Source organism: Aythya fuligula, chromosome 15 (assembly GCF_009819795.1).
Source record: "Aythya fuligula isolate bAytFul2 chromosome 15, bAytFul2.pri, whole genome shotgun sequence".
NCBI classification, from domain to species: Eukaryota; Metazoa; Chordata; class Aves; order Anseriformes; family Anatidae; genus Aythya; species Aythya fuligula.
The window spans coordinates 16,728,786-16,753,472 of NC_045573.1; the positions used below are offsets into that span (position 1 = coordinate 16,728,786).

General features: G+C 41.6%; 1 protein-coding gene across 3 annotated transcripts; it reads right to left on the minus strand.

Moving 5' to 3' along the window:
• Positions 1 to 1,076: 1,076 nt before the first annotated feature.
• On the minus strand, positions 1,077 to 21,556 carry EMP2 (epithelial membrane protein 2). Of its 3 annotated transcripts, none has more exons than XM_032198021.1 (5): positions 21,233 to 21,556; positions 6,180 to 6,291; positions 3,733 to 3,826; positions 1,928 to 2,074; positions 1,077 to 1,372 (listed from the first exon to the last, which is right to left on the minus strand). In XM_032198021.1, exons 2-5 carry the CDS (start codon positions 6,255 to 6,257, stop codon positions 1,188 to 1,190), a joined length of 504 nt encoding a protein of 167 aa, XP_032053912.1. In that variant the 5' UTR covers positions 6,258 to 6,291; positions 21,233 to 21,556; the 3' UTR covers positions 1,077 to 1,187. The 3 variants fall into 3 exon arrangements, with proteins under 3 accessions (XP_032053912.1, XP_032053914.1, XP_032053913.1); XM_032198023.1 differs by lacking the exon at positions 21,233 to 21,556 and adding an exon at positions 21,156 to 21,197; XM_032198022.1 differs by lacking the exon at positions 21,233 to 21,556 and adding an exon at positions 7,973 to 8,149.
• Positions 21,557 to 24,687: the final 3,131 nt, after the last annotated feature.

Here is a 24,687-nt window from a genome sequence, read left to right on the forward strand (position 1 = left end):
ACATCAAAACTGTGACTAACCAGAAAAAGCAACTTCATTTATTCTCCACCTTGGTCTCCAAACTCTGAAATCACCATTAGCCAAAGCTAGTATTATACTGCTGAACAGTTAAGCCTGGTATTACAGTAGAGATTTCTCTCACAAAGTTATTGAGAAATAAAAATCACCAAGTCGTTTTATTTTGAAAAACTATCCTGGAACTCATAAACAAAACTATTACACTCTGATTTCTTTCCTTTTCAAGTAAAATCCACAAAAGAATTTAGAATTAGTTTGGTAAAGGCCAATTTCCTAGTGGGCAGACTCAGGGAATGCTTTTGTAAATGATATATTAGCCAGGAAATTACTATCTAATCAAAGCCCAGTGTAATAAACATGTTGACTTTGGCCATTTTTTCTTTCTTTCTTTTTTTTTTTTCCCCCAGAAAGACTGCACAATGCAAAAATAGAGGGATATAGGACTTGAGTGGAATATCTCTTACTCCTCAGACTACTCCAGTCCCAAGTTGTACACTGCATTTGCTGGTAACTTCTCTTGCCAAAGGCTCTGTATGCTTAAATGAAATGTGAAGGAGAATCAAGAGAATGATTTGCTGGAGTACAAAAAGGAGTTGTTTACTTTTGCAAAGCAAGTGGTTTTAATAAAAGCTCGATGACACTTACTGCATGTTATAAATAGCAGAACACTAGTCTTCTGCTAGAACAGGCATGCTGATTGCAGTTTTGGGCTTTTAAAATTGTTTGCTTTTGCACTGTGATTTTGGTCTAATTTTTGACTCCCCTATATTTTTCCCATCCCAAAGGGCTAGATCTGGGCCAGGAATATGGTTAGCATATTGCTTACAAATTAATTTGCAGAGGTTTTATTTGTAATCTGGCAGAGGCCAAGAACAAACTGTTAATGCCTAGTAAACAGAAAGCCATTGATGATGATGAAATATGTTTAAAAAAAAAAAAAAAAAATGTAAAAAAAAAAATTCCCTCTGTCCTGCTCAGCCCCCTGATCTGCTGGTGCCAGGCATTCCATTAAACCTGCCATTTTTTGGTATTCTGTTTCATATCAAGAACACAGTACATTTTTAGAGAAACAATACCTTTACTACAAAACCATGTAAATGATTATATACAAAATGGTTATTGGAATTTGGTTTTGTACTGTAGTGACAGAAATAACTAGCTGCTGACATTTATTTACGCTTCCTTAATATTAGGTACATAATGCCGCTGATCAGAGTAAAGGCAAATGCAATCCAGGCTAAGACGAAGGAATAGCCATATTGGCCTTCAGAAACTTCAGGGATATATTCATTGCTCTTGTGCAGTTCTTCATGCCTATCTGTATAAATGGAAGCTGCAATCATAACACACAGACCTAGAGGAGAAATAAAACAGCAAGATTTAGTAACCTTCGATACTGTCAATATGCATAACTATTCACTGACTTCCACCAGTGTCCTTTTCTGCAAACACTTATTTTCCATTCTCAGACTAAACTGGGAGCATTTCAGGACACATTTTCCATTTCTTTGGCAGGAACTAAATGTGAAGTGCTGTTGTGTATTCATGTCATTTGCAAAGAACACAAAATGATTCTAAACATCTGGATAGTTTTAAGGACTAACAAAAATTAAGGAAGAACCTGCCTATAACTATTGCAGAGTTATTCAATTTTATCGAGATGTTCAGAATCTTAGATATTTTCCCTTCAAAATTTAAGTTACTTTACTTCTGATCTGTGATATTATCCTTGTTTTAACTGACTAAATAGTACAGAATGGAGCAGTTACATTTTTAAACAAATATGCAGGAGAATATATGACCTCCAGAGCCCTACAGATTACTCATGCAGCTCATTCTTTTGGAAACCTTTTTCCCTTTCCTACTTTTATGTAATCATTAAATTCACAAGTGTTGAAAAATCACTTACATGACAGGAGCTGGATAATAGAGGTTAACACAAATCTTTCTCCTTGCTTTAGACGGAAGAGTTGAAGAATGAAAACCAGAAATGCCACGCAACAGAAAATAGTAGATAGGATCATGGAGGCCTGAACAGCCTGAATTGATTGATACTCTGCAAAAACAAAAGCAACCTTGGTTAAAAACACAATCTCTCTCTCTGCCTGCTCCTGCAATGAGCAGAGGGGCAGAGCTATGTTCTCTAAACAGGAGTTCAGCACATATAGCAAATCAGTTGGGCATGTGTTGCCTAGGAGGGCCCTTCTCTGCTTTCTTAGTACTACCTCAAGGGAGGCTGTAGCAAGGTGGGGGTTGGCCTGTTCTCCCACGTGCCTGGTGACAGGACGAGGGGGAATGGGCTTAAGTTGCGCCAGGGGAGTTTTAGGTTAGATGTTAGGAAGAACTTCTTTACCGAAAGGGTTGTTAGACATTGGAACAGGCTGCCCAGGGAAGTGGTGGAGTCACCATCCCTGGAAGTCTTCAAAAGACGTTTAGATGTAGAGCTTAGGGATATGGTTTAGTGGGGACTGCTAGTGTTAGGTTAGAGGTTGGACTCGATGATCTTGAGGTCTCTTCCAACCTAGAAATTCTGTGATTCTGTGATTCTGTAATACAGCCAGTGGATTAAAGACTTAAAAGCTTTTTATAACTCTGAATAAAACCCCAGATAGACTAATTCTCACATACCGCATCCTTTTCTACCCTCTATATACTAAAAACACAGTGGAAGTGCCAGGTGTCCAAAGTGACTTGCAGCTGCAGAACCAGGCCTCTCACCAGAGCTGAAGACAGCTCTATTCCATAAGAAGTATCCAGATGTGAGAGCCACTCTCAGCACAAAAGATTCCTTACAGGTTTTTCCTCCTGCCAATCATCCTTTATAACTAGGAGCTAAAATAACCAATAAAATTTTAACAACATGCAGCTAGTTTGCGTAACTTGGCTGCAATGATATGGACAAGCCGACCTGCAGAGATAAGCTGCTTATAGCACCTCTGCTTTAGCATAGCTGTCAGCACGTCTGTGAACAGCAGACATACCTGAGCTACATTTAATCTACCTAGTTCTGGTACCTAATTTCAATGAATGCATAGTAATTCAAACCTACCCCAAGCATGGGGTAATTCACGTTACTTTAGATAGGCCTGTGCATAGCAGGATTGTCTCACTGCAGTATGGATATGCCCTAAGCCAATTTGACATTCAAGCAGCCAAGTTACTTTAAAGCTATATGGCTCTTCATCTACTTCGTTAATATACACAAAGACTGAAAGTGTGGGAATGCAGCAAATGTAGCACTTGAGAATAAAAAAAATATTTATTTTGGTGAAGCAGGGTAAGTTAGGCTGTGCTATGTGTTAATTTATCTTTGTTAAACTTCAGATTACAGTCTTAGTTTCCTCCCATCCCTGTAAAGCAGCCAGTACTCTCATGTTCTTCCAAAGCTAAACTTCAGTTCTGAGAGGCAACTTCTATCACTGCAGAGCCACTTTCAGATGACTTCACTGTTTTTACCTGATCTAGAGTAAGAGTACTTTGGCACTCATTCACAATTGTTTGTGTTTACTCTCTTGTCCTGGGCTACAGTTTTTTCTGTTTTCCTCTTACAGAAACTGTTGCAGTAGCTGGCTTTTCCAAAGAGCCACTACTAAAGATTTTAGAAAACAGGAGCAGTTAGCATATGCATTTTTTTTGAACAAATGTATTACTTTGCAGTGATTTTACCAATCTCCCACTAATGGAACCGCGACATACACATGCAGAAATACTCACCTCTGAATTGATCAGTTATAGCTCTGCAGGTGCTAGTGTTTGTGGTACACATTCTCCAGACATCTGTAGAAAAATTATCTCCTACCCACCAGGCCTGCAAAATAAAAGCAAAGGGCTCTTACACAAAAATAAATTAAAAAATAAAAAATAGGGGGGTGGGACGGAAGTGTTTCAAAACAAAAAACCTTCCCTCCTTAGTTATCCTAGTGGCTCCTGATCAGATGCAACAACTGAACAATGTTCATTTTGCTACTTAACCACTCAAACTAAATTTCAATTCTAATGTGCTTAAAAGCATTCATACAGGTTAGGTATCAAGAAAGTGAGGGCAAGAAAGGTGTTACTCTACTGTATCTTTAGATGGGAGGGGAAGCCAACAGCTTCAGGAGTTAGAAAATAAGTTTGTGTTCTCAGTATAGAACTGAAAGCCTCAGTACCCCTGTTTGAGATCTGGATTTGGGGAGTAACAAGCAGAGAAAAGGTATCAGATGTCTTTCTACGTTTCCTGATAAATTTCATGCTGAGTCATCTAGTGACCAAGAAACTAAAGGCTGCATCAGTTGCTATCTGTTTGAACATGAGGAATTTAAAGCCAGACAACTCTGAGGTTTCCATATTTATTTATTAGGTATTTTGGAATAAAAGGTATCTCCTTATTTATGTATCATTTTCATTTTAGAGCTGTGTAAGGTAAAAAAAAAAAAAAAAAAAAAGGGAATAGATAGAATAGATGGCAGTCCTGAAGCACAAGGGATTTTCTATGTTTGGACAGAAATCTTGGATGTTTGGTGATTGCTCGCTCCTTAAGATATCTAGACAATGATGCTTTTGTTCATCCGTAATACCCTCTTTGGGATGCACAGCTCTTTAAAGGGTTGGGAAATAGCAGGGTAATATGCAGGTGAAACAGAAGCCCTGTTTATACATTTTCTGGTTCCTGGCACTGACATGAACTAATCTCAACTTAATGAAGCTGTGCTGACAATGTGCAAATGCAGTCCATAGACTATGGCATCTGACTGGCAGTGACAAGTTCTCCCTGTGGTAGTTCTGGTTTGGTCTTTTAACATTTAATGCAAAAGAGAACTACAGTGACTGAACAGATTTTTTTGGTAGCCTGGGAAATACAGCAAGCATTCCACAAAAGTGGCATTTCCTCAGGAAATCCGTTCCAGTTCCAATAGCTACCCAGGCCTTTGCTTTGACTAGATTTGGAAAAATATGACTTTTAAATATGACTCCTGGTAGCATCTGCTGCTTATGCAGACATTCCAGAAACCTCACAGAATACCATGCAGCTTAGCAAACAATACACTAATAAAAACACTAGCGTATTACGACAGCAGCCAAATGTGTCATAGTAGCACTGGATTACTGGCTTTAGGAAAAAGCATTACTTTCTCTAGATGTACTAAGCCATTTTTTTTTTCAGTCTAAGTGATTAATTTCAGTCCAATATATGATTTTTTCAGCTTTGAATGCTTTTTAATCCTTTCAAAATGATTTTCATGACAACATAAAACCTGTGAAGGTGATATAATGTAATAGGAGGTAGTTACACAGTTTAAGTTTGCAGTTGTTTTAAAGTAGTCAATGACACAAAGCAGAGTGTGTGGGTTTGTACTTCTATAACAATTTTTTGTTGTTTTTTTAATCTAGCAGACCTGAACTAAGAATTATTCACTTGTCCACTGTCTTAGCTTTCTAAATATCCAAAGGATCAGGTTAAGACAACCTGGTTTTAGTGCTCAGTTAATGACCTACTTCAACGTACTCAATCAACCACCTGACTGAAAAATAACAACTCAGTCTGTACAATTTTGCAACACAAAGTTGTGGCTAATACATCATTTCACTTAGAGCATAGTGTCTGGAAAGACTGGGATTGAAACCGGCTTCAGTGAGTAAGGTAATGTATTTCAAGCAGACAATTTTTTTTGTCAAGCCTGTGTATTCACTGAATCTCTTAAAGAAATAAAGACTCCAGTGTACTGTTAAGAGGACCAATCATTGTGCTTCAGAAAGAGGTCATTCAGATTGAGAGTTAGATATAAACATTGGAAGATAAATTTCTTCTGGTCACAAAAATAAAAAGGAAATTTGAAAAGAAAGCTGCATGATTCAGAAACTTTGTGCTGAAATCGCTTCAAGTGGATATAGACAGTTAAATTCATGTCTGAAATTATCCTCATCTGAGGCTGGTTTGAAGAAAAGCTGCCACCTCTTTATTTAGTTGCATGATTTTAAGTGTTACACAAGAACAAACCTCGGGAATAGATTTTTTTTTTTCTTATACATGTTTTTGTTCTTCTACCAGGTTGGTGGAAGACCTTTAAGATTCAAAACATACCTAGAAAATAACTTGAAATTCTGTAAGTAAGAGTACATTGTATAAAACAAAGAAAAACCTGGGTGTTTGAAGGACAAAGAGAAGAAATGACACATACATTGTCAATAGTTGAGATGAACAGCAGTGCTGCTGAAGTTATGTGAAACACAATAATGAAAGCCAGAAGAATCAACATCCTTGAGCTGAGGAGACTTCAGTCCAAGATAGATCTGTTTAAAAAAAAGAGTATATATGATCATTCTTTAAAAGCTGTTAACTGCTCAACCTGTCATTACACTATTTCACAGTGGCTGTGAGTGGTCACAGTCATCACGAGTGTGTTTGATGCTGTTTGTTCGGAACATCGCAGGCAGTTCAGCTCCAGAGCACATATTCTGTCTCCAGAGGCACAAGATTTCACTTAATCAGACTTTTAATCAGTGTTACAGCTTTCAGTTTGTTACCTGTGACAGGTAGCCAGCACCACTGGTGTTAAGATGAAGCTCAACTTGAAGTGAAGCCAAGAGGTGTATTAGGTAATATGCCAGCGAGATGGCTGCAGTGAGCAAACAGAGAAGTTTCTGCAAGCTTCTCCAGCAAGGGTATAAAACACTCCTTCATGTTGACTTTTAGAGAAGTACTTTTCAAACTATGGCCTCATTTTCATTTGATGCCAGAATTTCACTGGCTTTAGTCCTGTTTTAGTCCTGGCATTTTCACTGGCTTTGGTCCTGTTTTCACCACGCTTTCAAAGCAGGAAGAACTGCAGATTTCAATAGGATGCTGATAAAACAAAATTAAGTGTGTAAAGAACTACCTCCTATGTGTAGGAACAGGTGTGTTGTACCTTAGGCTTCACACAGGTTGTCTTTTGTTCATACAGTCACAAGTTTTACCCACTGGTGAATGATTTAGGGCTACCATTTTCTCCAATAAATTTCTCGGACAGATAGAGTGGAATAAATCAGTTAGCAGCATAACAATCCAGTTAGTTATTTCATGTTCAGTAACTTAATACTGTCTCTAGTGCCCCTCTTATCTTCTTACCTTATATAGCCCATTTCAAATCTCAAATGAAAAAGAAATAAAAAAAACTTAGGCACAAGGGAACTTTTTTTGATGTGAAATCCCCAGGAAATCTATGGACAGATAACAAATAGTTATGGCAAACTAGTTATTAACAGATGAGAATATGCAACTGCTTGGCATATTCGTTATCTTTTTCTTATTGTACATAAATTCTTAACAATTATCATATGCAATATTCTACAAAGAATCCCCAGTTTTGCTGATATTTTCTTTGTATTTAATGTGTACCATCTGTGTCACTATCTGCATGTTATCACTCATCAGTACATTAATGTATGTTTCTCCACTTCCTTAGCTTTTGAAATTTTCTTGTATGTCAAATGATCATATCCATGCAACACACTAAAATATGTTATTTTTTTCATGTCTAACACTCTCTCCCCTACTGCTGTGTGCTACACTCACAGACTACACATAGCGCAAGTAATGCAGACGGAGAATTTAACCAAATAAAAGGACTACTTTGACAGCATTTTTGAAGAGAATAGCAGCTCTACAGGCACTCTCATCAGTCCAAAATACAACTACTCTGCAAAACTTTAACAAAAAGTTAACAGACAGCATATAAACATGCTAAATACAGACTAGAAGTTCCAGACTAATCCTTCACCCTCTGCACTGCAGGATAGCACTTCACTGCAGCACCGTGTTTAACGAGCAAAAAGCCAAACAACGTTAAAGAGCTTTTGAGAAAATGATCCAAGAAATTTACTTCTATATCTAATTTGAATGATTGCATTGGAAAGCTACATCAAATCCTAAAACAAGGAAAGCAGCTAGTCAAATTTTTACCCCTTCCAACTTTCTCGCTATTAAACTTGCCTTTTCAGCCACAACAAGAACCAGAAGTGGTAACCTCCTCCAAAGAGCTGATTCCACCACATGACTCAAGATCTTCTGAATCTACCAGCCGCATTCTGCTTCTAGAAATGTCATTCATGGCTCTCTACTGAGCCTTACTTGAATGAAAGGAAGGAAGAAGGAAAGGAAGATATTTTGTGGTTTTGTATAATGCCACATCAAAATATTTTCATTGTAAAATGTACCAGTCTTCTCACTGCACTCTCTTGTCTTGTGGTTAGTTTTTTTCCAGAGTTTCATTTGTTGCACAGATGGCATCTAAGCAGACAATAATGCAAGTCATCTGCCCTATAAGGAGAGAGAATCAAATTGCACTCTATTATTTTAAGGCTAACAATATATCTTATTACGTGATGTGTCATGAATTAAGAGAGACAGAGAAAATGTAACCTAATTAAAACCAATCTTCTAAAATCGAGACCTGCCAGCCCAGAAAAAAATCCACTTAATTTCAATCAACTGAATGTTTTTGTTTTACTGCTTTCAGCCATAAACAGAAGTGTTTCAAACAGGATGGATAAACATGTATGGGTGATGAGAAGATAGTGTATGTTTCTCCCAAATAAAGACAAGATTAAATGAAAGAGCATTCAGTTTTGTTTTCACAAAATAAAACCACAAAGGCCAGTAAGAGCAATTTCATGCTTCTCTTCTAAATAACCTTCCTAACAGCCATTTTTAGACACTTCCTCCTGGCTTGCTGGCCTGGCTCCTTTCATGAGCTGCTACAACTACCCAGCACACAGTACAACAGCAACCGCACACAGATACAGGTATTAAATGCCCTGGGGGGAAGGAAGCAGAGAGACCAAACCGAGGTCGTTCATACTAAGGGAAGACAACCACTGCTTGCTCCCAGGACAGCAGAGGAAGACCTGCAGATTTCAATCTCTCCTTTTCTCCTATGATGCAGCTGGTGCTGATGCAGGAGCTCCTACAGTATCCACACCCCTCTTGAGGCAGAAAAGACTTCACCTCTCGGCCCATTAGCAACCAGTCCTACTTCAGCCCAGACAAAGCTGGGATTTAAAAGTTTATTTTGGATATTCAAGATTCTTTTACTCTCTAAGTAAGAAGCTCTTCCTCCCCTGGTCCTCTGAGAGCAGCCTGCCTGGGTACCTCTCCTAGAAGAAGGCAGCTCCTTTCCTCTCTTGTGAGCTGGCAAATTATGTCCTTAAGTTTTTGCATGGAGAATTTCAGAGAACGCTGTTTGCATTTGCATTCAGAATTCTTAGTGTTTTAATTATTCATTGCTATCAAAATGCTTTGGTAGCATCCTGGTCTGCATGCTAGCTGTAGTCCTCTCTGCTTCTTATTCATTGCTAACTGTTCCTCAAGGGTTCTCTTCAGGCTCACAATTGTTTCCAGCTTTTAGCAGCAGTCTGAATGCCTGCTGAAGCTTGCCAAGCCAGCAGCATGCCACCTGGCAGCGAAATCAACATCTGCTTTTTGCCTCCCTCTCTCAAAATGGAGGGTACCTGCTGGAACAGATCAGCTTGCTCTGCTGCTTAACTTGGCTCAGTTCTGCTCAGCAGAACCACCAGCAGTTCAGGTTAGATTAAAACTCTACCTTTTATATTTAATATATATGCAGCCAGGAAAAAATATTGCTGAAAAGTGGTTACTAATGAGAACAGAAAACACATTTTTTAAATCCCAGTGCTCTAGCACCTCATAGTATTACATATAAACAAGAATCTACCTACAACTATGTTAAGAAGATTCATAGAAACGATCAGACTTTTCAAACAAAATTTTGGTATCGATGTGTAATGTGACAGAGGATTATGGAGTATTTTTTCATTTCCTTTTTTTGCAGACGTGGAAGCACTGCCCTATCTACCAGTGCTAGTGCATGCTGCTATAAAAAGGCTTCTTGCTCTGCCAGGATTCTTACTCTTAAATTGCTCATCTTTCCTGTTTCAGTTGCTTGATTATAGGTAAGAGTATTTGTGTTGATCAAAAGCTTTCTGGGTAGAATCACCCGTACTTCCTATCATTTGAAGTGATACGCATGATGCTCTCTAGTCAAGGTATTTCTAAATTTTAAGTACACTGCCCTGAAGCATGAACAGAGACTGGGATGATGCAAAAGATATTATTCATCTTTCTCCAAATTGGTTTCAATTATTTTAATAGTTTCTACACAAACACAAAAAAGCTTTTTGGACTCACTACGGATATCTTTTTATAGAGGCGATGGAGCCACTCTTCACAGACATGCACGACAAAAGGACTAGAGGCAACAGTCGCAAGTTACAACAAGGAATAATCCAATCGTAAAAAAAATGCTTTAACATATTCAATAAGCACGATCAAGTACTGGAACTGAGCCAAAGAATCTGGGGGTTCTCCATTCTTGGACATCTTTGTAAGTCAACTGAAGCAAGGCCTAGAGCATCCTGAGCCAACCCCATGCTTGGAGCAGGGCTCCGGACTGGAGACTTCCAGAGGCGCCTCCAGCTCTGCTCTCCTGCCACTCAGCACCTATTTCAGGATACCCTGTACTGCATCACTGGAGGAAAGTCCAGCAAAGCTGTGAGAACAGAGAGCTTAAAATATGACTTACTTCATTGCAGTTGACATTAAAAAGAGATGCTGGGATTGTGCTAAGAGTTACGTTGGATGACAATATGAATTCTTCAGTTGCAAGACTCAGCATTTAACACCACAAAGTATGTGGTAACACCAAATGTACAGGTCCAGCCGAGCTAAAAGTGCATCCTACCATTGAATCCAGGAAGAGTCAGTTATGAGAATCCTATTGAACACATCCAGATTTGCTGTGGCAATAAGGTTTCCCACAAATGCTGTTATGTTGCGGGACACTTGCATAAAACACATTGAAAACAGAAGGCCAGTTATATTAACAAACATTTTTTCAATTAATGCAAAAGAACTGTTCCTGGGTAATACTCTAATGCTGCCTGATTTTGCCCAGGGAGCATAAATGCAGCAGTTGGAGTTATCTTTATTTTTTTTTCAGTGATACAGTAGTATTGGAAGCAGTAATTTCCACTTGCAGTATTAGAGCATGATATGATGTGCTTTATAAGAGGTGGCTAAGGGCCTTCAAGACATGCAGAGGCAAGTTCATTTTTACAAGATAAAACAATACAACACTCACAGAACTACATGGCTGAAAGAAAAAAAAAAAAAAAAGGCATCAAGTCCATGCTTCCCAACGTTTCTGTGTAGTAAGCAAAAACTGGCTTGCCTCTCTATGTCAAGCTCCACCCCTACACCTCCAAAAAAAAAGCTTCATTTTATCTCTAAGATAAACTTTATCTTTAATGTCCAGCAGTACAAAGAGGCATGCCTATTTGAATTTCTTCTGCTGTTTAGTACAGCATGCAAGAAAAAAGGAAAGCTCTGCCTTGGCCAGCTCAGCAGAAGGTTAATCACTACTTTCCAGTTCAGATGTGATCTCCACAGGCTGTGCTTTCATTTCATCCCATGTGGTTCCATTTTGCTACCAGGCTATTTCTCATGTTTGTGCATCCTTAGTTTTTGCAACCAGAGAAGCATGTACATCATACGGTCTGTTTATCCCACGCTCATCTGCATTGAGAAGACCAGAGCTTCTCCCACCACACCGCCTCCTTCGCTCACTTCCTAAGATGACTTCTTTTTCTCATCTTCACCTGAGCTCCCACACAGAGAAAATCTGGAAGCAGCACATAGCAGGGCGAGCACCCACAGCACAGCTCCTGCTCGGTGCAGATGGCAGCTGGGCACACAGACTGCTGGTCGCCCACGGAGGGTGTGCTGAACAGACACACCCCAGCGAAGGGGCTGGGGATCCTGCTGAACAGGTCAGCGTACTGCAGCCTTCTGAGCCGAGATTACTCCTCACAGCCAGCCCAGCAGGTCTTTGGGATTCAAGGATTCAATTCGGCTGAACTTTCTCGAGGTCACCACTGTAAAACCGAATCAAAGCGAGCCTCCTTAATTAGCAATTCTTCTGCCCCTCAGTGCTATAATTAAGACTGTATTTGTGAAGCTAGGAGAAAAAGGTTGTATTCTGGTCTCATGAGAAGCCTGTCATCTTGTGATGCATCATAAGACGTTTGGATTTACATGATAAGCACTTCATTCTGCTCTGAGTTCTTGCCACATCCCAAGGCGTCTCATGACACAGACACAATTCAGGAGTCAGTGAATGTTGTACCTGTACCATTGTCTCTAAAGGTCCATAATATTCCCTGGTTTACAAGGAATGGATTGACACAGTAAACATTTTCACTTTTTTTTTTTTTTTCTTTTACCAAATACAAAGGGTTCTGTTTTTCTTGTGTGGTTCCCCAAACTGGAGCCAAAAGTGGAGTAACTTCAGAGAGCAAGCCTATCAAAAGTTTTGAGGGTTTCAACAGTTCTCTAATGCCTAAATATTAAACAACATAAAAGACAAGAAATTCAGGAAATTTAACATCAAGAGGACAATTATACCAGTTGAAACAATTCACTCCAATTTCCTTACTTCTGCCCAAGTTAATTTAACAAATGAAAACACCAACATTACAAGCTACAATTTACTGAGTGATGTTCCTTAAAACAAGGCAAATAATCCTCAAACTCATACTTCCTTTCTACACTTTGTCCTTTCGATATTCTCCAAGCCAACCAGCACATAAGACTGCGTACCACAGCATGGTTTTAATGCTCGATTCTCTGCTAACGAGCTTTTTTTCCAGTTAATTTCTTCGTTATGCAGGAGGTGCCACCAGCCTCCTGCAGCCACCTTTCCTCGCCACCACTATGCAGTTACCTCCTGGTAAACCACTTATATAAACTCCAGTCACACTTACTGCTTGCTCTTGCCAACTGCTTTTTCATTCAAGTGATACTGGATTAAAACTTCTTAGAGATGCAGAGAATATCACTTCCTTAATTCTTCACATACCAGTTACACTTCTATTTTCAACCTCTAGTGGTGTATGAAATACTGGTGGCCCATGACTGTATACACTGGCCCTATTCACAGTCTGTGGTAGTATCCATACATTAATTCATCATTTGATTAATTCTCATTGGATCATTTGTCTAACACAAAACTAACACTGCATGTAGATTTACTGCATGTAAAGACTCTGCTGCTGATATTCCCTGAAAAACACATTGATAGCTCTCTGGTGCATGAAGTGAGCTGCTACTGTTAGAGCGCACAGATGTACAACCTGCAAAGAAAAATTTGTTTTCACATTTGTTAAAGTCTTATTTGTAAGTGTAATTCAGCAGCTAAAATACAGGTTTATCAGCAAATGTGGCAGTCTCTCCATTTGTGCTCGTATTCTGTTATCAGGGAATTGAAGATACTGTAGAACTAGTCAGATGCAAACTTTTAAAATCTAAAAAGATTCAGAATGCTTATTCTTATATTAATCCCCTTAGGTCTATGAACTGAAGATTTGTATGTAATTTGTAACTTGTATGTAATGTACATGTGTCCTTGCTCTTGGATACATCTGAACTCTGGCTCTGTAGATAGCATCCCATCAGCTAGGACAGGAAAGAGTAATTTTTCCAGTAATAGGTAGTAAAATGTGTTACTTGACTTAAAGGAACCTTACACATACAGCTATTTTTCAAAGTCCTTTATCACAAAGCGAGGAAATTAGAAGGAAATGAAACAATGTTCTCAATATACAACCACTGCTGTTCCGTTAGAAAAAAAAAAAAAGAAAAAAAAAAAAGAAGAAAAAAAAAGAAAAAGAAATCAATACCACAAAAATTGAATTCACAATATTTTCTAAAGCTTCTTCTCTTTGGACTACAATATTTGTCTGTTTGATCCAATGGCAAAAAATGAAAACAGGATCATTCCCCAGATCTATGTTTTTGGTGCCCTTGCAGCAGGCTATCTTAAAAAGCCTCAATCTCAGCAGCTAAGAGTGCCAGCTTGTTGGATTTTACAGTGAAGTACGGGGGCCTGGAGACAAACTGGCACAATACAGTGTGACCTGGGTTTTTATCCAACTTCTTTCAGGAAGTCTTGCCTTGAAACCAACGCCCTGAGGTCTGCTGTTTGCTTGCACCAAGGTGAACGTTAATGTGTACCCACAGCTTAATAAAACCTTTTGTTATGGCAGTTGGATGTTTGTCCATGGTATGGGACTGCCTGGAGAACAGTAAACTTACAGTGAATAATCTCATGTTCTTGGCCTACTGATGACCTAGGTGTGAGGGGATCCTGAAGCACCTATTTCATGCTAAATCTTAGCTCCTCCTCCGAAACCCCACTACCAAAAGCAGGACAGACCATGCTTACCAGTCTGCCAGTGAGGCCTGGCAGATCTTCCCTGGACTTCCTCCACTCTCAGCATATCCTCCTCATCAGATCTGTGCTATTAAACCAGAACTCTGAGGTCTGGGAAATTATAACCCTGCTATCCCATACCTTTCCAATCAAAAACAAGAAAAAAAAACTGCAGCAAAACTGGCTATCTAGCTGCTAGCTACTGAGAACCAAAGAAATTGATGTTTCTAATTCCTTAGGAATGCTTTTAATAAGGCTTTGACCTAGGGATGCCAGTGCTGCTGCCACTTCTGTAACTCTGACAGTCATTTATTTGCAAACAAGTTCAGACTGGGTTTAGACTTGCCATACCACTCCTTTCACTGTGGCCTTGCACTACAAAGTCGCTTTGCCATGGAGCCTTTGTGGGAAGAGCAAAAGAAAACAGGCAGGGCGTATGGGAAAACACTAGCACAATGCTCTGCTGTGGTGTGGGGAAGTGGCACTCACAGGGAGAAGGAGCCTTTCGACACCTTACCTGAAAATCCTGGAAAAGAGTCTTGAGCTTAAAAGACTCAAGATAGATGTATTCAAATGCTCCAGCAAGAGCTGGAAGAGAAGTGTCCCAGCTACCACGTGCTGAGAAGAAAATTTAGCGGGTAAAAAGCTGCAATTATACAAGCCAGCTACCTATACCAGGTGGACAGATCCACAAACCAGCACCCTCCTCACAAATCAATCAAAAAATTGATTGAAAAGAATACATTCTGCTTTTTCCCTAAAGCTGTCATGTACCTGCGCATTTACAATAGATCCTAATCTCAGACTTAACCTGTCCAACACAAAGCACACTGGTGTAAGGTATGTGGCTGTAACACCTGGAAGGGTTACACTTCCCCTCTCATTCCCATTACGTGGCTGTTGCTTGTGACCTCCACCATCTGCTCATTCACCTTCAGTTTTAAATAGTCACATGCCTTTAGAAAAATGCTAGCTTTTTAAATGAAAGATGCCCCATGGCAGCATTCTGTTCAAGAGATCCATTCTCAAGAGGCAAAAATTGAGAAAATCCAGCAGTAATTTCAAAGAAGGAACTGCCTGTATACTACAGGTTTGGGTCTCTTACAACACATGCATGTTTTCTCTTTCACAGAGCCATGAAAAAAACACTACTAAATACCTTTAAGTGTGTATGTGTAGAGCTTAATTGTATACTCACAAATTTGGAAAACACCCACGCATCCCATTTCAGGCATTAAATACAACCTTTCTGTTCAGCCAGTTTGCTCTAAGTTGTACTCCAGACACCACTTCAGTATAAACAAAATTGTGGCATACATTAAAACCCTCCTAACAATCAAGCTGGTCTAAAAGTACTACAGGCTAGTTCTCCTAAGCTAAACAAGACAAGAACTTCTCGTTCTGGCTTGTTCACCTCCAAAGACAAAGACAGACTGGCAATGTGCTTGCTTGCAGGTCAAGGCAGACACACAGAAGGAAAAAGAACCATGTAACCTAAAGATGAGAATAAATGGCTATAAATCAGGTGTGAGCACATTCAGGCTGGAAATTACAGCTCTCAGAGCTCTCAGGTTCTTGGAACAACATTATCATTACCACAGCAATAAAAAAAAAAATAAATAGAAGAGCTGCCTTCGCAAACAGGGATTAAGTGATAGAGTGGGAATAAGCTGGGGAGTAGGGCTGACCCGAGAGGTCCCTCCAGTTGGGTACACCTATGAAGGTTTTGCCAACAGCCTGGTTTGGGTCTCCATATTTTCTGCAACATGCTTTAGCAGGATACACATGGCCTTAGCACTGCTGGATTCCTTTCTTTCCTTCAAAGACTTCAGGTGCTGCTGGGAGCAAAGCCAAGCATAGATCTGTGCAGTGGAGTAACACAGGACACAACCATGGGACCAACAACATGCAAGCGGCTTTAAGGCAGGATTAATTTCTCGGGTGGGTGGTAAAGTTGCAACGAGCAAGGCCTGTACCTCTTCCTGAAGGTGCTCCACAGGCCCCTGTTGCCTCCCAGCACTGGCAGCTCTGGTGCGGGGCTGCAGAGCTCACTGCAGGTTGCTGGCACCATCCTGCCGCAGGTCCAGGGGCTGAGCACACAGCCACCTGCAGCTGGGACAGGGACATGGATGGGGTACTCCAGTGAGCTACTGAGCTGTGGGAAGCTGCCTGGGAACCTGCTCCTGCAGCAAGTAACTGAACTGAGGTGTGGCCAGGCCTCACCCCTGCTTGAGACACTGCGTGGCCATGTTTCGGTGCTGAGGCTGCCCCCACTCAGTGCCTCATCGGGGCAGGGAGGGACAGACCACGTGTAACACCAGACCTTTTTCATCGGGTTGACAGCTTAAATGTGTCATCTGTCTGATCTAATTAAAAAAAAAAAAGAAAAAAAAAAGTAAAGAAACAAAAAAGAAAATAGAAAATGAGAAAAGGGGAGAGAGGGGAGAGACAAACAAGCATAACCCACACCTGCAGTGTTAATTCCAGAATTAACAAAGAACCTGGGCTCTACTGACTATAGACTTCTGCTTATCCAAAGACTAATCCAGATACAACAGAACAGCTTGAGTGATTTATGTTGTTCCACCTAATTAACCAACAAACAAAGGCAGAAAAGGTCTGTTTTTCCAGATTGAAAGCAATGTGTTTAATTCAGTAGAAATGAAAGCTGATATTGTTTTAACTTTGGCAGATGCTCTATGGAAATTGCTAGCAATTAAATGTGTTGCATTCACTGTTGTAACATTTTCAAACTGCTTGTTTTGATTTGGCTATGACTAGCGCTGTATTGAGAAATTTGGATTTTTGTTATTTCAGGGTTTACACATCATCTATCAGGAGTGTGAAAATAACATCTCTATTGACTGTAGAACAGTTGGCTATAAAACAGAAAGCAAACTCTTCCCCCACTACTACTGTTTTGTCTCACAGCAACACCGTGGCATGTGACTGGATTTAATACTCAACCCAGCAATCAATCACACAGAATCACACAGAATTTTCTAGGTTGGAAGAGACCTCAAGATCATCAAGTCCAACCTCTGACCTAACGCTAACAGTCCCCACTAAACCATTTCCCTAAGCTCTACATCTAAACGTCTTTTGAAGACTTCCAGGGATGGTGACTCCACCACTTCCCTGGGTAGCCTGTTCCAGTGGATCAACCTTCAGAACACCATTTTTACATGCTACTTTGTAACTGTTGCAATGGAAAGGGAAGCTTCAAGATCAGCAGGACTTCTAACACCACTTTTGCTGCAGAGCTGCACCCGGCAGGTGCATGGCTCTGTGGCAGCAGAGCCTGGCCACCTCCTGCCCCAACAGCGATCCACCCCACGGCCCCCTGTGCCGGGTGGGCTGCCCTTACATGCCTGGCTTGGTTCTGAGTTTGAGTTATGCTGCTGGTTTACAGCTTCCACGGACTGAGGGCTGCCAGCCTTGCAGACCAGGTGAGCCCAAAAAACGCATAGCTCAGCAGCAGCACCAGGGACTTCTGCCTGGAAGAAGGGCATGTGTCCCCTTCTGTGCCTGCACTGGGCACCCAAGGGAGCGTTCAGACCGCCCACCTCTGCTGTCTGCACCCTGTGCAGTTCCAGACAAGGTGTAGTGTTTAAGAACCAGAGAAGTAAACCACAAATATATATCCTATAGCCATCTCCAAAGGGTGCTTGAGTCAGTCCACTTTCTGCTCAACCTACAGACTCCTGTGAATGTCTCTATACAGCCAGAGGGTTGTATTTTAAGGTCACACCCAAATTATGAGGCTTCATCTGGCATGCACATACCATCATTAAACCTGCCCATGAAACTTCACAGGCAACATAAAAAGGTGTAATTACATTTTCCTTATTTAGTGAAGAAATAATAATTCCTTTGATGGATGAATTCAGGCCATCAGGCTTTCTCTTGAATCCCACCCAGCCAGATCTGTTTTCTAAAACCTGAGATGCTTATCTTCCTGATGAAGTCATGAGCATCACCTGATACAGTGAGATATATGCTACAAAATTATCTCCTTTCTAAAATAGTAAAGCTTTCAACAAAGACAGTAAATACCAAGACCACACCACAAAGATCACTGGTTTGCTTTGAGCATCAAAAAAAACAACAAACAAAACAAAACAAAAAAAAAAAACAACAAACAAAACCTAACAAATGTTGAACAGCTCCAACAGCTCCATGAATGGAATTCCTTAGCACTGTGGCTTAGCGCTGCTTTCCATCTGAGACCAATGTGATTTCAATAAAAGACGTGCATTCCTTTCCACTTTCAAATTTGGCTGTGTTGAAATATTATATGGATTTTATATATAAAGTGTTTGGTACACTTCAGAATAAATCTCTTTCTTATTAGTTCCTGTATAAAACAGTGCCTTTTTCTGCTGGGTCTTCTTCCAACAGGAATGTGGCAGTAGGACCTGGAAAGAATATCTTCTGCTGGCTAGCAATACAAAAACCTTGTCCCCAGAGACCTACTTATCTCTAATTAAAAGCATTCTTGTAGTGATTTATGAGGTGGTATCATGTCTTACATGACATTCTAGACACAAATAGAACACAAAGTCTAAGTGCAAAACCAGAATATGCACAAACCAGAGAAGTGAAAAAAAAAAAAAAAAGAAAAAAGTCTCCTTGTGCCTTTCATTTTTAAATACCTCTCATTTTTAAATGGACAGGAAAACAGCATTAAGAAAGGAGACGGACTACAACTAATATAGTTAGCAAAAACAGAGGAAGGTCTTGCTCCTCTAAATACCAATATGGGACTCATCAGTTCAACATTCTTCTAATCATTGTAGGAACTTCAAACCCAAGATGGTTAACAACCTTGAGACAAACAACACCACAAAATAAAAGGCATGAAAATGGAAGTGACAGAAGGATACAAAACAACTGGGAAGCAAGAAATGCTAATAAATCAAGGCATGATCAATCGTTAACCATCACTGAGTACAAGATGAAGCTGAAGATGATTTCTTTTAAGCAGCGTTGGCCAGAAACAGTAACTATGGCATCTGAGAATTGCAATAGAGCTTGTCTGAGAATATGAAGGCCAAGAGCAGCCATCAGTCTTAACCTGCTCTGTCTGTTGAACAACTTCCATTATTAGCAAGGCTTTAAATCTGTGTAAGCAAATAGCATACAGTGTTTTTCCTCACTGGCAGACCCACAACACAACCAACACTGTTTGGGTGTTTATGACAGAATTCCTTTCAGAGATCACAAATAAATCATACACCACCAGTAGTGTCTTGCCTACTAGTATTGTGTTGTTTTTATTTGAAATAATATCAAGAGACTGTTTTCTTTCCTGAAGGAGTATGCTAACAAGAAACCAATGAAGAGATTTCATGGTATTAATGCATTTCACTCATTTCACACTTAATGTTGACAGCTAATCAGTTAGCAGAATAATTCCTGGTTTCCTCAAAATCAGCCCGGCCTGGCTGGGTATGCAGCTTACTTCATAAAACCTACATCAGCCATGCAGCTGAAGTGACAAAACCTGTATGCATCTTTATTCAGCACAGAGGAGGAACCTTCCTACAGGTATCCATTCTCCAGCTTGATTTTACAAGTTCACAATGGGATGCAGAAGGCGCCTTGGCTTTTTCCCCATGCTGAACCACTTGCGTGTGTTCATCACATGCCTGCCCACCTCTGCAGCCACCTGCCATCTGTCCCAGCAGCCCTTTTCCTGAACTGCCCAACACTGCCTGGGCAACAAAGCTTCCAAAATTCAAGTCATAGAGCAGGTCCAGATGGAAGTGTCATTACAGGGTATTTTTCATTTGACAGCAAAAATATCTGCTCAGGCAGGCAAGAAGGCTTACTTTACACAGTTAACATACCAGCACTGGATGTAAGGAGTCTGAAAGTAAGGGAAGAGAAAGTGCTGCTTTTTCTTTTTTGATGGAGACTGGCCAACCCTAGTTCTAAAACTCCAACCCTATTTCTAAAACTCCTAAAAAACTCTAAGAAAATGTGATTTTACACATCAAAATGTGCAGATTATAGCTATCCCGAGGGTTTCTCCACACACCTCTATGAAGTCAGATACTTCTACGATGCTCAACTGCAGTAATTACTCATCATTTCCAAAGTATTCTCAGGTGCTGAAAAGCAAAGCAAAACAAAACCAAACCAAACCAAACCACACCACCTCCCTGCACCATGTGAACAAAGCATTTCTGCCAAGAATTTAACAGAGAGACTGAGCGGCAGATTTCTTGGTGGCAGTGGGCTCTGATCGAGCCCCAGGGAAGTCAGGGAAAGGCGAGCTGTGCAGTATTAATCTCAGAGATGTCCAAACAAGGAGCTGACCTCTCAGATGGAATACCCAGCTCCACGAGCAGCCTGCGCTGCTGAAGCTGAATGGCCCCTCCAGTACCTAGCACGTTAATGTCCCAGGTGTCAGCCGGGCATCACAGCTGCAAAAAGCACCAACGGGACAGGCAGAATGGCTTTTTGGACCTGTAGCTCGACTCAAGTGGAAAAACGCCTAGCACTGGCAAAAATGCCATAAACCCAAATCTGCACTGAATTATATATAAATGTATTTTCTTTCCACTAGAGGGGGTGAGCTGCCAAAAACAATCAAATCTTACCGTAGTGTACGCAAACTCCTTTCAAATCCCATCAACAAAAAAAAAAAAAAAAAAAAAAAAAAAAAAAAAAAAAAAGAGCGGAGAAGAGACACGGCGAACTTCAGGAGGCCCGGCCCGGACCCACACAGCCCCTTGGGGGGCGGCCGGGTCGAGCTCCGTGGCCGGGACGGAGGGGGGGCAGCGTAGTAAACAACCCCCCCCCCCGATTATATTTTCGTATTTTTGTCGCGGTTTCTTCCTCCCCCCGGTTGCAAAGCGGCTCCCCCCTTCCCTCACGCACCTCCCGTCCCGTCCGGTCCTGGTGCCGGCGCCAGGCCCCAGCCCCTCACGTCCCCCGCCCAGCCCGGCCGTACTCACTGCCGGGGGCCGGCGGCGGCTCTCCGCCCGGGTGCAACCGTCCGGCGGCGGCGGCGGCGGCGGCGGCTGCCTCCTGCCCTCCCTCCTGCAGAAATGATGTCAGACGCGGGCTGGGTGTGGAAAGAAAATAATTTTCAAAAGTGCTCCTCGGCCGCCTGCGAAGGCAGAGGTGTCTCCGTGCGTGTGTGTGTGTGTGTGCGCGCCCCGAGAGGGAGGGACGGGGCGAGCACGGGAGAAACTTTACCCCGCCCGTTTCCACTCCGCCGTCCCCTGCGGCCGGGGCAGTGCCGTGAGCGCGGGGCTGCGCCATCCCCGCCCTGCAGAAGGGGAAGGTGTGCCCGGGGCAGGCTGTGGCAGCCCGCCGAGGGCGGGCGGGGAGCAGGATGCACGTCCGTCGAGGCGGGACGGGCCGCCCGGGAGTGCCGCGCTCTGCCCGCCGCCCGGCACTGAGGGACGGCGCGGTGCCCGCCAGGCTCTGCGGCGAGCGCCTTCAGTGGTACCAGCGAGGATGGATGGCGCGGGGAGCGCCCAGCGGAGCTTGTGGGGGGGGAAGGGAGACCCCCAGGGGGACGTGGCGGGGCGGCCGGGAGGCGCCATTTCGCGTCGGTAGCCCGCCGCGGTAACGCGCCTCCTCAGCGCCGCCGCCCCGCTGAGGCGCCGGGGACCGGCGGTTCTGCGGCCGTCGGCTGCTTGTCAGGAGGCCGCCCGTTCCTCCTCCCGGCCGGGCTCGGTGCGAAAAGGCCCGGGACCAGGGGAGCCGGCAGGCTGAGCCGCTGAGGGAGTGAGGGAGCGGCCCGAGGCCGACCGGAGAGACGGTCATGTTAAGGCAAAGCCTGCTTCACGGAGAACGTTAACTCCGCTGAAGCGGAGATGACAGAAGTCATCTTTTTCGTCGGAGAGAAAAAAAATTCTGTCGCCAGCCGGGCGATGCTACTCACAAACTGAAGACTAATTCAACTTTTGTTTGCCGTGCAGATTTCAGTGTTGGTACAGCCTCTTTGCTTGCTCAGAGGGCTAGAAGGTCTCATCTGCTGTTCCTAGTAAGTTCCTATCACTGCTTAAAGTTGTTTCCTCAAGTCTTTACACAAACAGTAGCTATACGGTTGAGCAAAACACTCTGTTATTTACTACTCAAAAACTAGTAGCATGACCTGAATTACTTCATTGCACCTTCACCCTCTGAAGTGCAGTGCTTGGGGCTACAAGCAGCTGTGGGAAATCTCCTGCCTTGCTAAAAAGTAAAGTTACAGTCTAACGGTGAAAGAGTCCCATCACATGTACATGCACCACCATGCCAACCTCTAGGAGCAATTCAACTGGAGAAGATGATATTGTGACAGAAATCCCTGCTGCTGTGTCAGTCACTCAGTTTGCAATTAGCTTTAACTCTGTAACAATTTCCAAACTTCAAAAGCAAACAAACAAACAAAAAGTTATGCTCATAAATCAGTTTAGAACCACAAACAGGAATATCCAGTACCATAAACAGTACAAACTGCAGAACTGTAGATTTCTATATGGTCATATATCCCAAGTTTCTGTGTAGAAGGGACTGACAAAGTCCTCTAGTGGCTGCTACTGTTGACCATTCAATATTTTCTGGTAATTGCTATGTAGTTAGACAGGAATAAGAATACAAAGTGGCTCTAAGAGGAGAGGCTTGTAGATTTGAAGGAGCAGAAGAAGGAAGCTTGGGAGCATCAGCAGAAGAGGGGTCCCTGCTTGTTAATCCCCGGGGAATTTCAGGAAAGAAAGTGGTACCTTGTTCTGAGCCAACCACTAGCAGCATAGGCAGCCTGACCTCCACCAGGATGAAGCATTAGAGCTGCAGTTATTTAAAACATTCCCTTCATACACAGACCTAAGTGTGCCAGTGGAATTGTGCTATTAAACAGAACACTTGGTTTTTAAACAAAAGATGTTGTTGCTTACAACTTAAGTGACTAGAAAGAGGAAAATTGATTGTTCTATCTCATTATATACTGCATTAAAGGCATTGCTTGCTAGAATGTGTGTAATATTGCCCCTATAAGAAAACACAGTAACATTTAGTGGTAAAAATAGTTCTTTCTTCTTCATCTTCTTCATCTTTCTTCTTCATTAATTTCTCTTGCCTGTGTTTATAATTGTTGTATAGTTGTCATCCATATTTCATTCTTAGAAGCTAAGAATAAATATTTTTCAAGCAGTATCAACACGCTGCCAGATGACTTAAGGCTTTAACTGGAAACAAGTTATCCAGATTTTACTTTTCAGCCTTATGCTGGACGGATGTTCTTCGAGTGATCTTTTTTAATGCATTGCTAAGTGTCTCAAAAGTGCTGTTGACCTCTTTCCCGACTCCTCTTTGACCTGTTTGCATGGAGAATAACCCTGTGAAGGAAAAGGTGGCATATCCAAGTACCTCCGTTGGCAAGATTATGTGGAAGGATAAGCTTTTGAAAGCAAAGTTACTGATGATAGAATTCTTAGTGAGCAAACACAAGACAACCATTCTGTGTCAGTTCTTCCTGCTTGTCTTGTCATATCCTAGACTGCATCTTTACCAGCAGGTGTAATTTGTAAATGAGCAGATGTTTCTCTCCCACTATCAGCTGTTGTACTCTGAATGAGCAGTGGGCACAATTTACCCATAATAAGTATTTTTTCTATTAGGTATTCACTTTTATAATCAAGGGACTTTTGGAACAAGGTCTCAAAAGTGCAGGCTGTGTAGCCATCATGACCAAGACAGTATTATAGAAATTCAGGCTAAAGTGTTGGTCTTAGTAGCATATTTGTATGCACAAGATACTGAAATTTTGATGTGAAAAAGCTTGCAGATGATTTGCAGATATGTCAAGGAAGACCATGATATCAGTGTTGCTCTGATTAATTTAGAATTAAATAGAATAATAGTAATTTCTTTTTTTTTGCATTTAGTGATTACATAGCTACAGTTTTTAAATCTTCATTCACAAATATGTAGAAATAGGAAATAACAGTGAAGTTCCACAATGAGATATAGTTAAACAGAGAATCAGTGTTCTAACAGAAGTATTGATAAGAACAATCTCTCCTTTCCAGCATTACTGTTTATTTTAGAACATACGTTATATCAGAGTTCTCAAAAGTTGTTGTTCACTGAGAAATTTCAGTAGGGTTTCATAGAAATGTAGAATCACAGAATATCCCAAGTTGGAAGGGACCCACAAGGACCACTGAGTCCAATTCCTGGGTCCGCAAAGGACTGCCCAAACATCAGACCATATGCAGTGTCCAAATGCTCCTTGATCTCTGTCAGGCTCAGTGCCATGACTATATCGCTGGGGAGCCTGTTCTAGTGCCCGACCACCCTCTTGGTGAAGAACCTTTTCCTGATAATGAGCCTGAACCACTCCTGCAGGTTCAAGCCATTTCCTTGGGTTTGATTCTTACTATTTCTTTGGACAAGCCAAAAATATGTGAGTTGTGCT

Bases quoted from the DNA above. Each gene is read 5' to 3' on its own strand.
- EMP2 (XM_032198021.1), bottom strand. From the start codon at position 6,257: ATGTTGATTCTTCTGGCTTTCATTATTGTGTTTCACATAACTTCAGCA. The intron at 3,827-6,179 runs GTATGTGTCATT...TTTATTTTGCAG, and splicing joins TCATCTCAACTATTGACAAT to GCCTGGTGGGTAGGAGATAA. The intron at 2,075-3,732 runs GTGAGTATTTCT...TTGTTTTTGCAG, and splicing joins TATAACTGATCAATTCAGAG to AGTATCAATCAATTCAGGCT.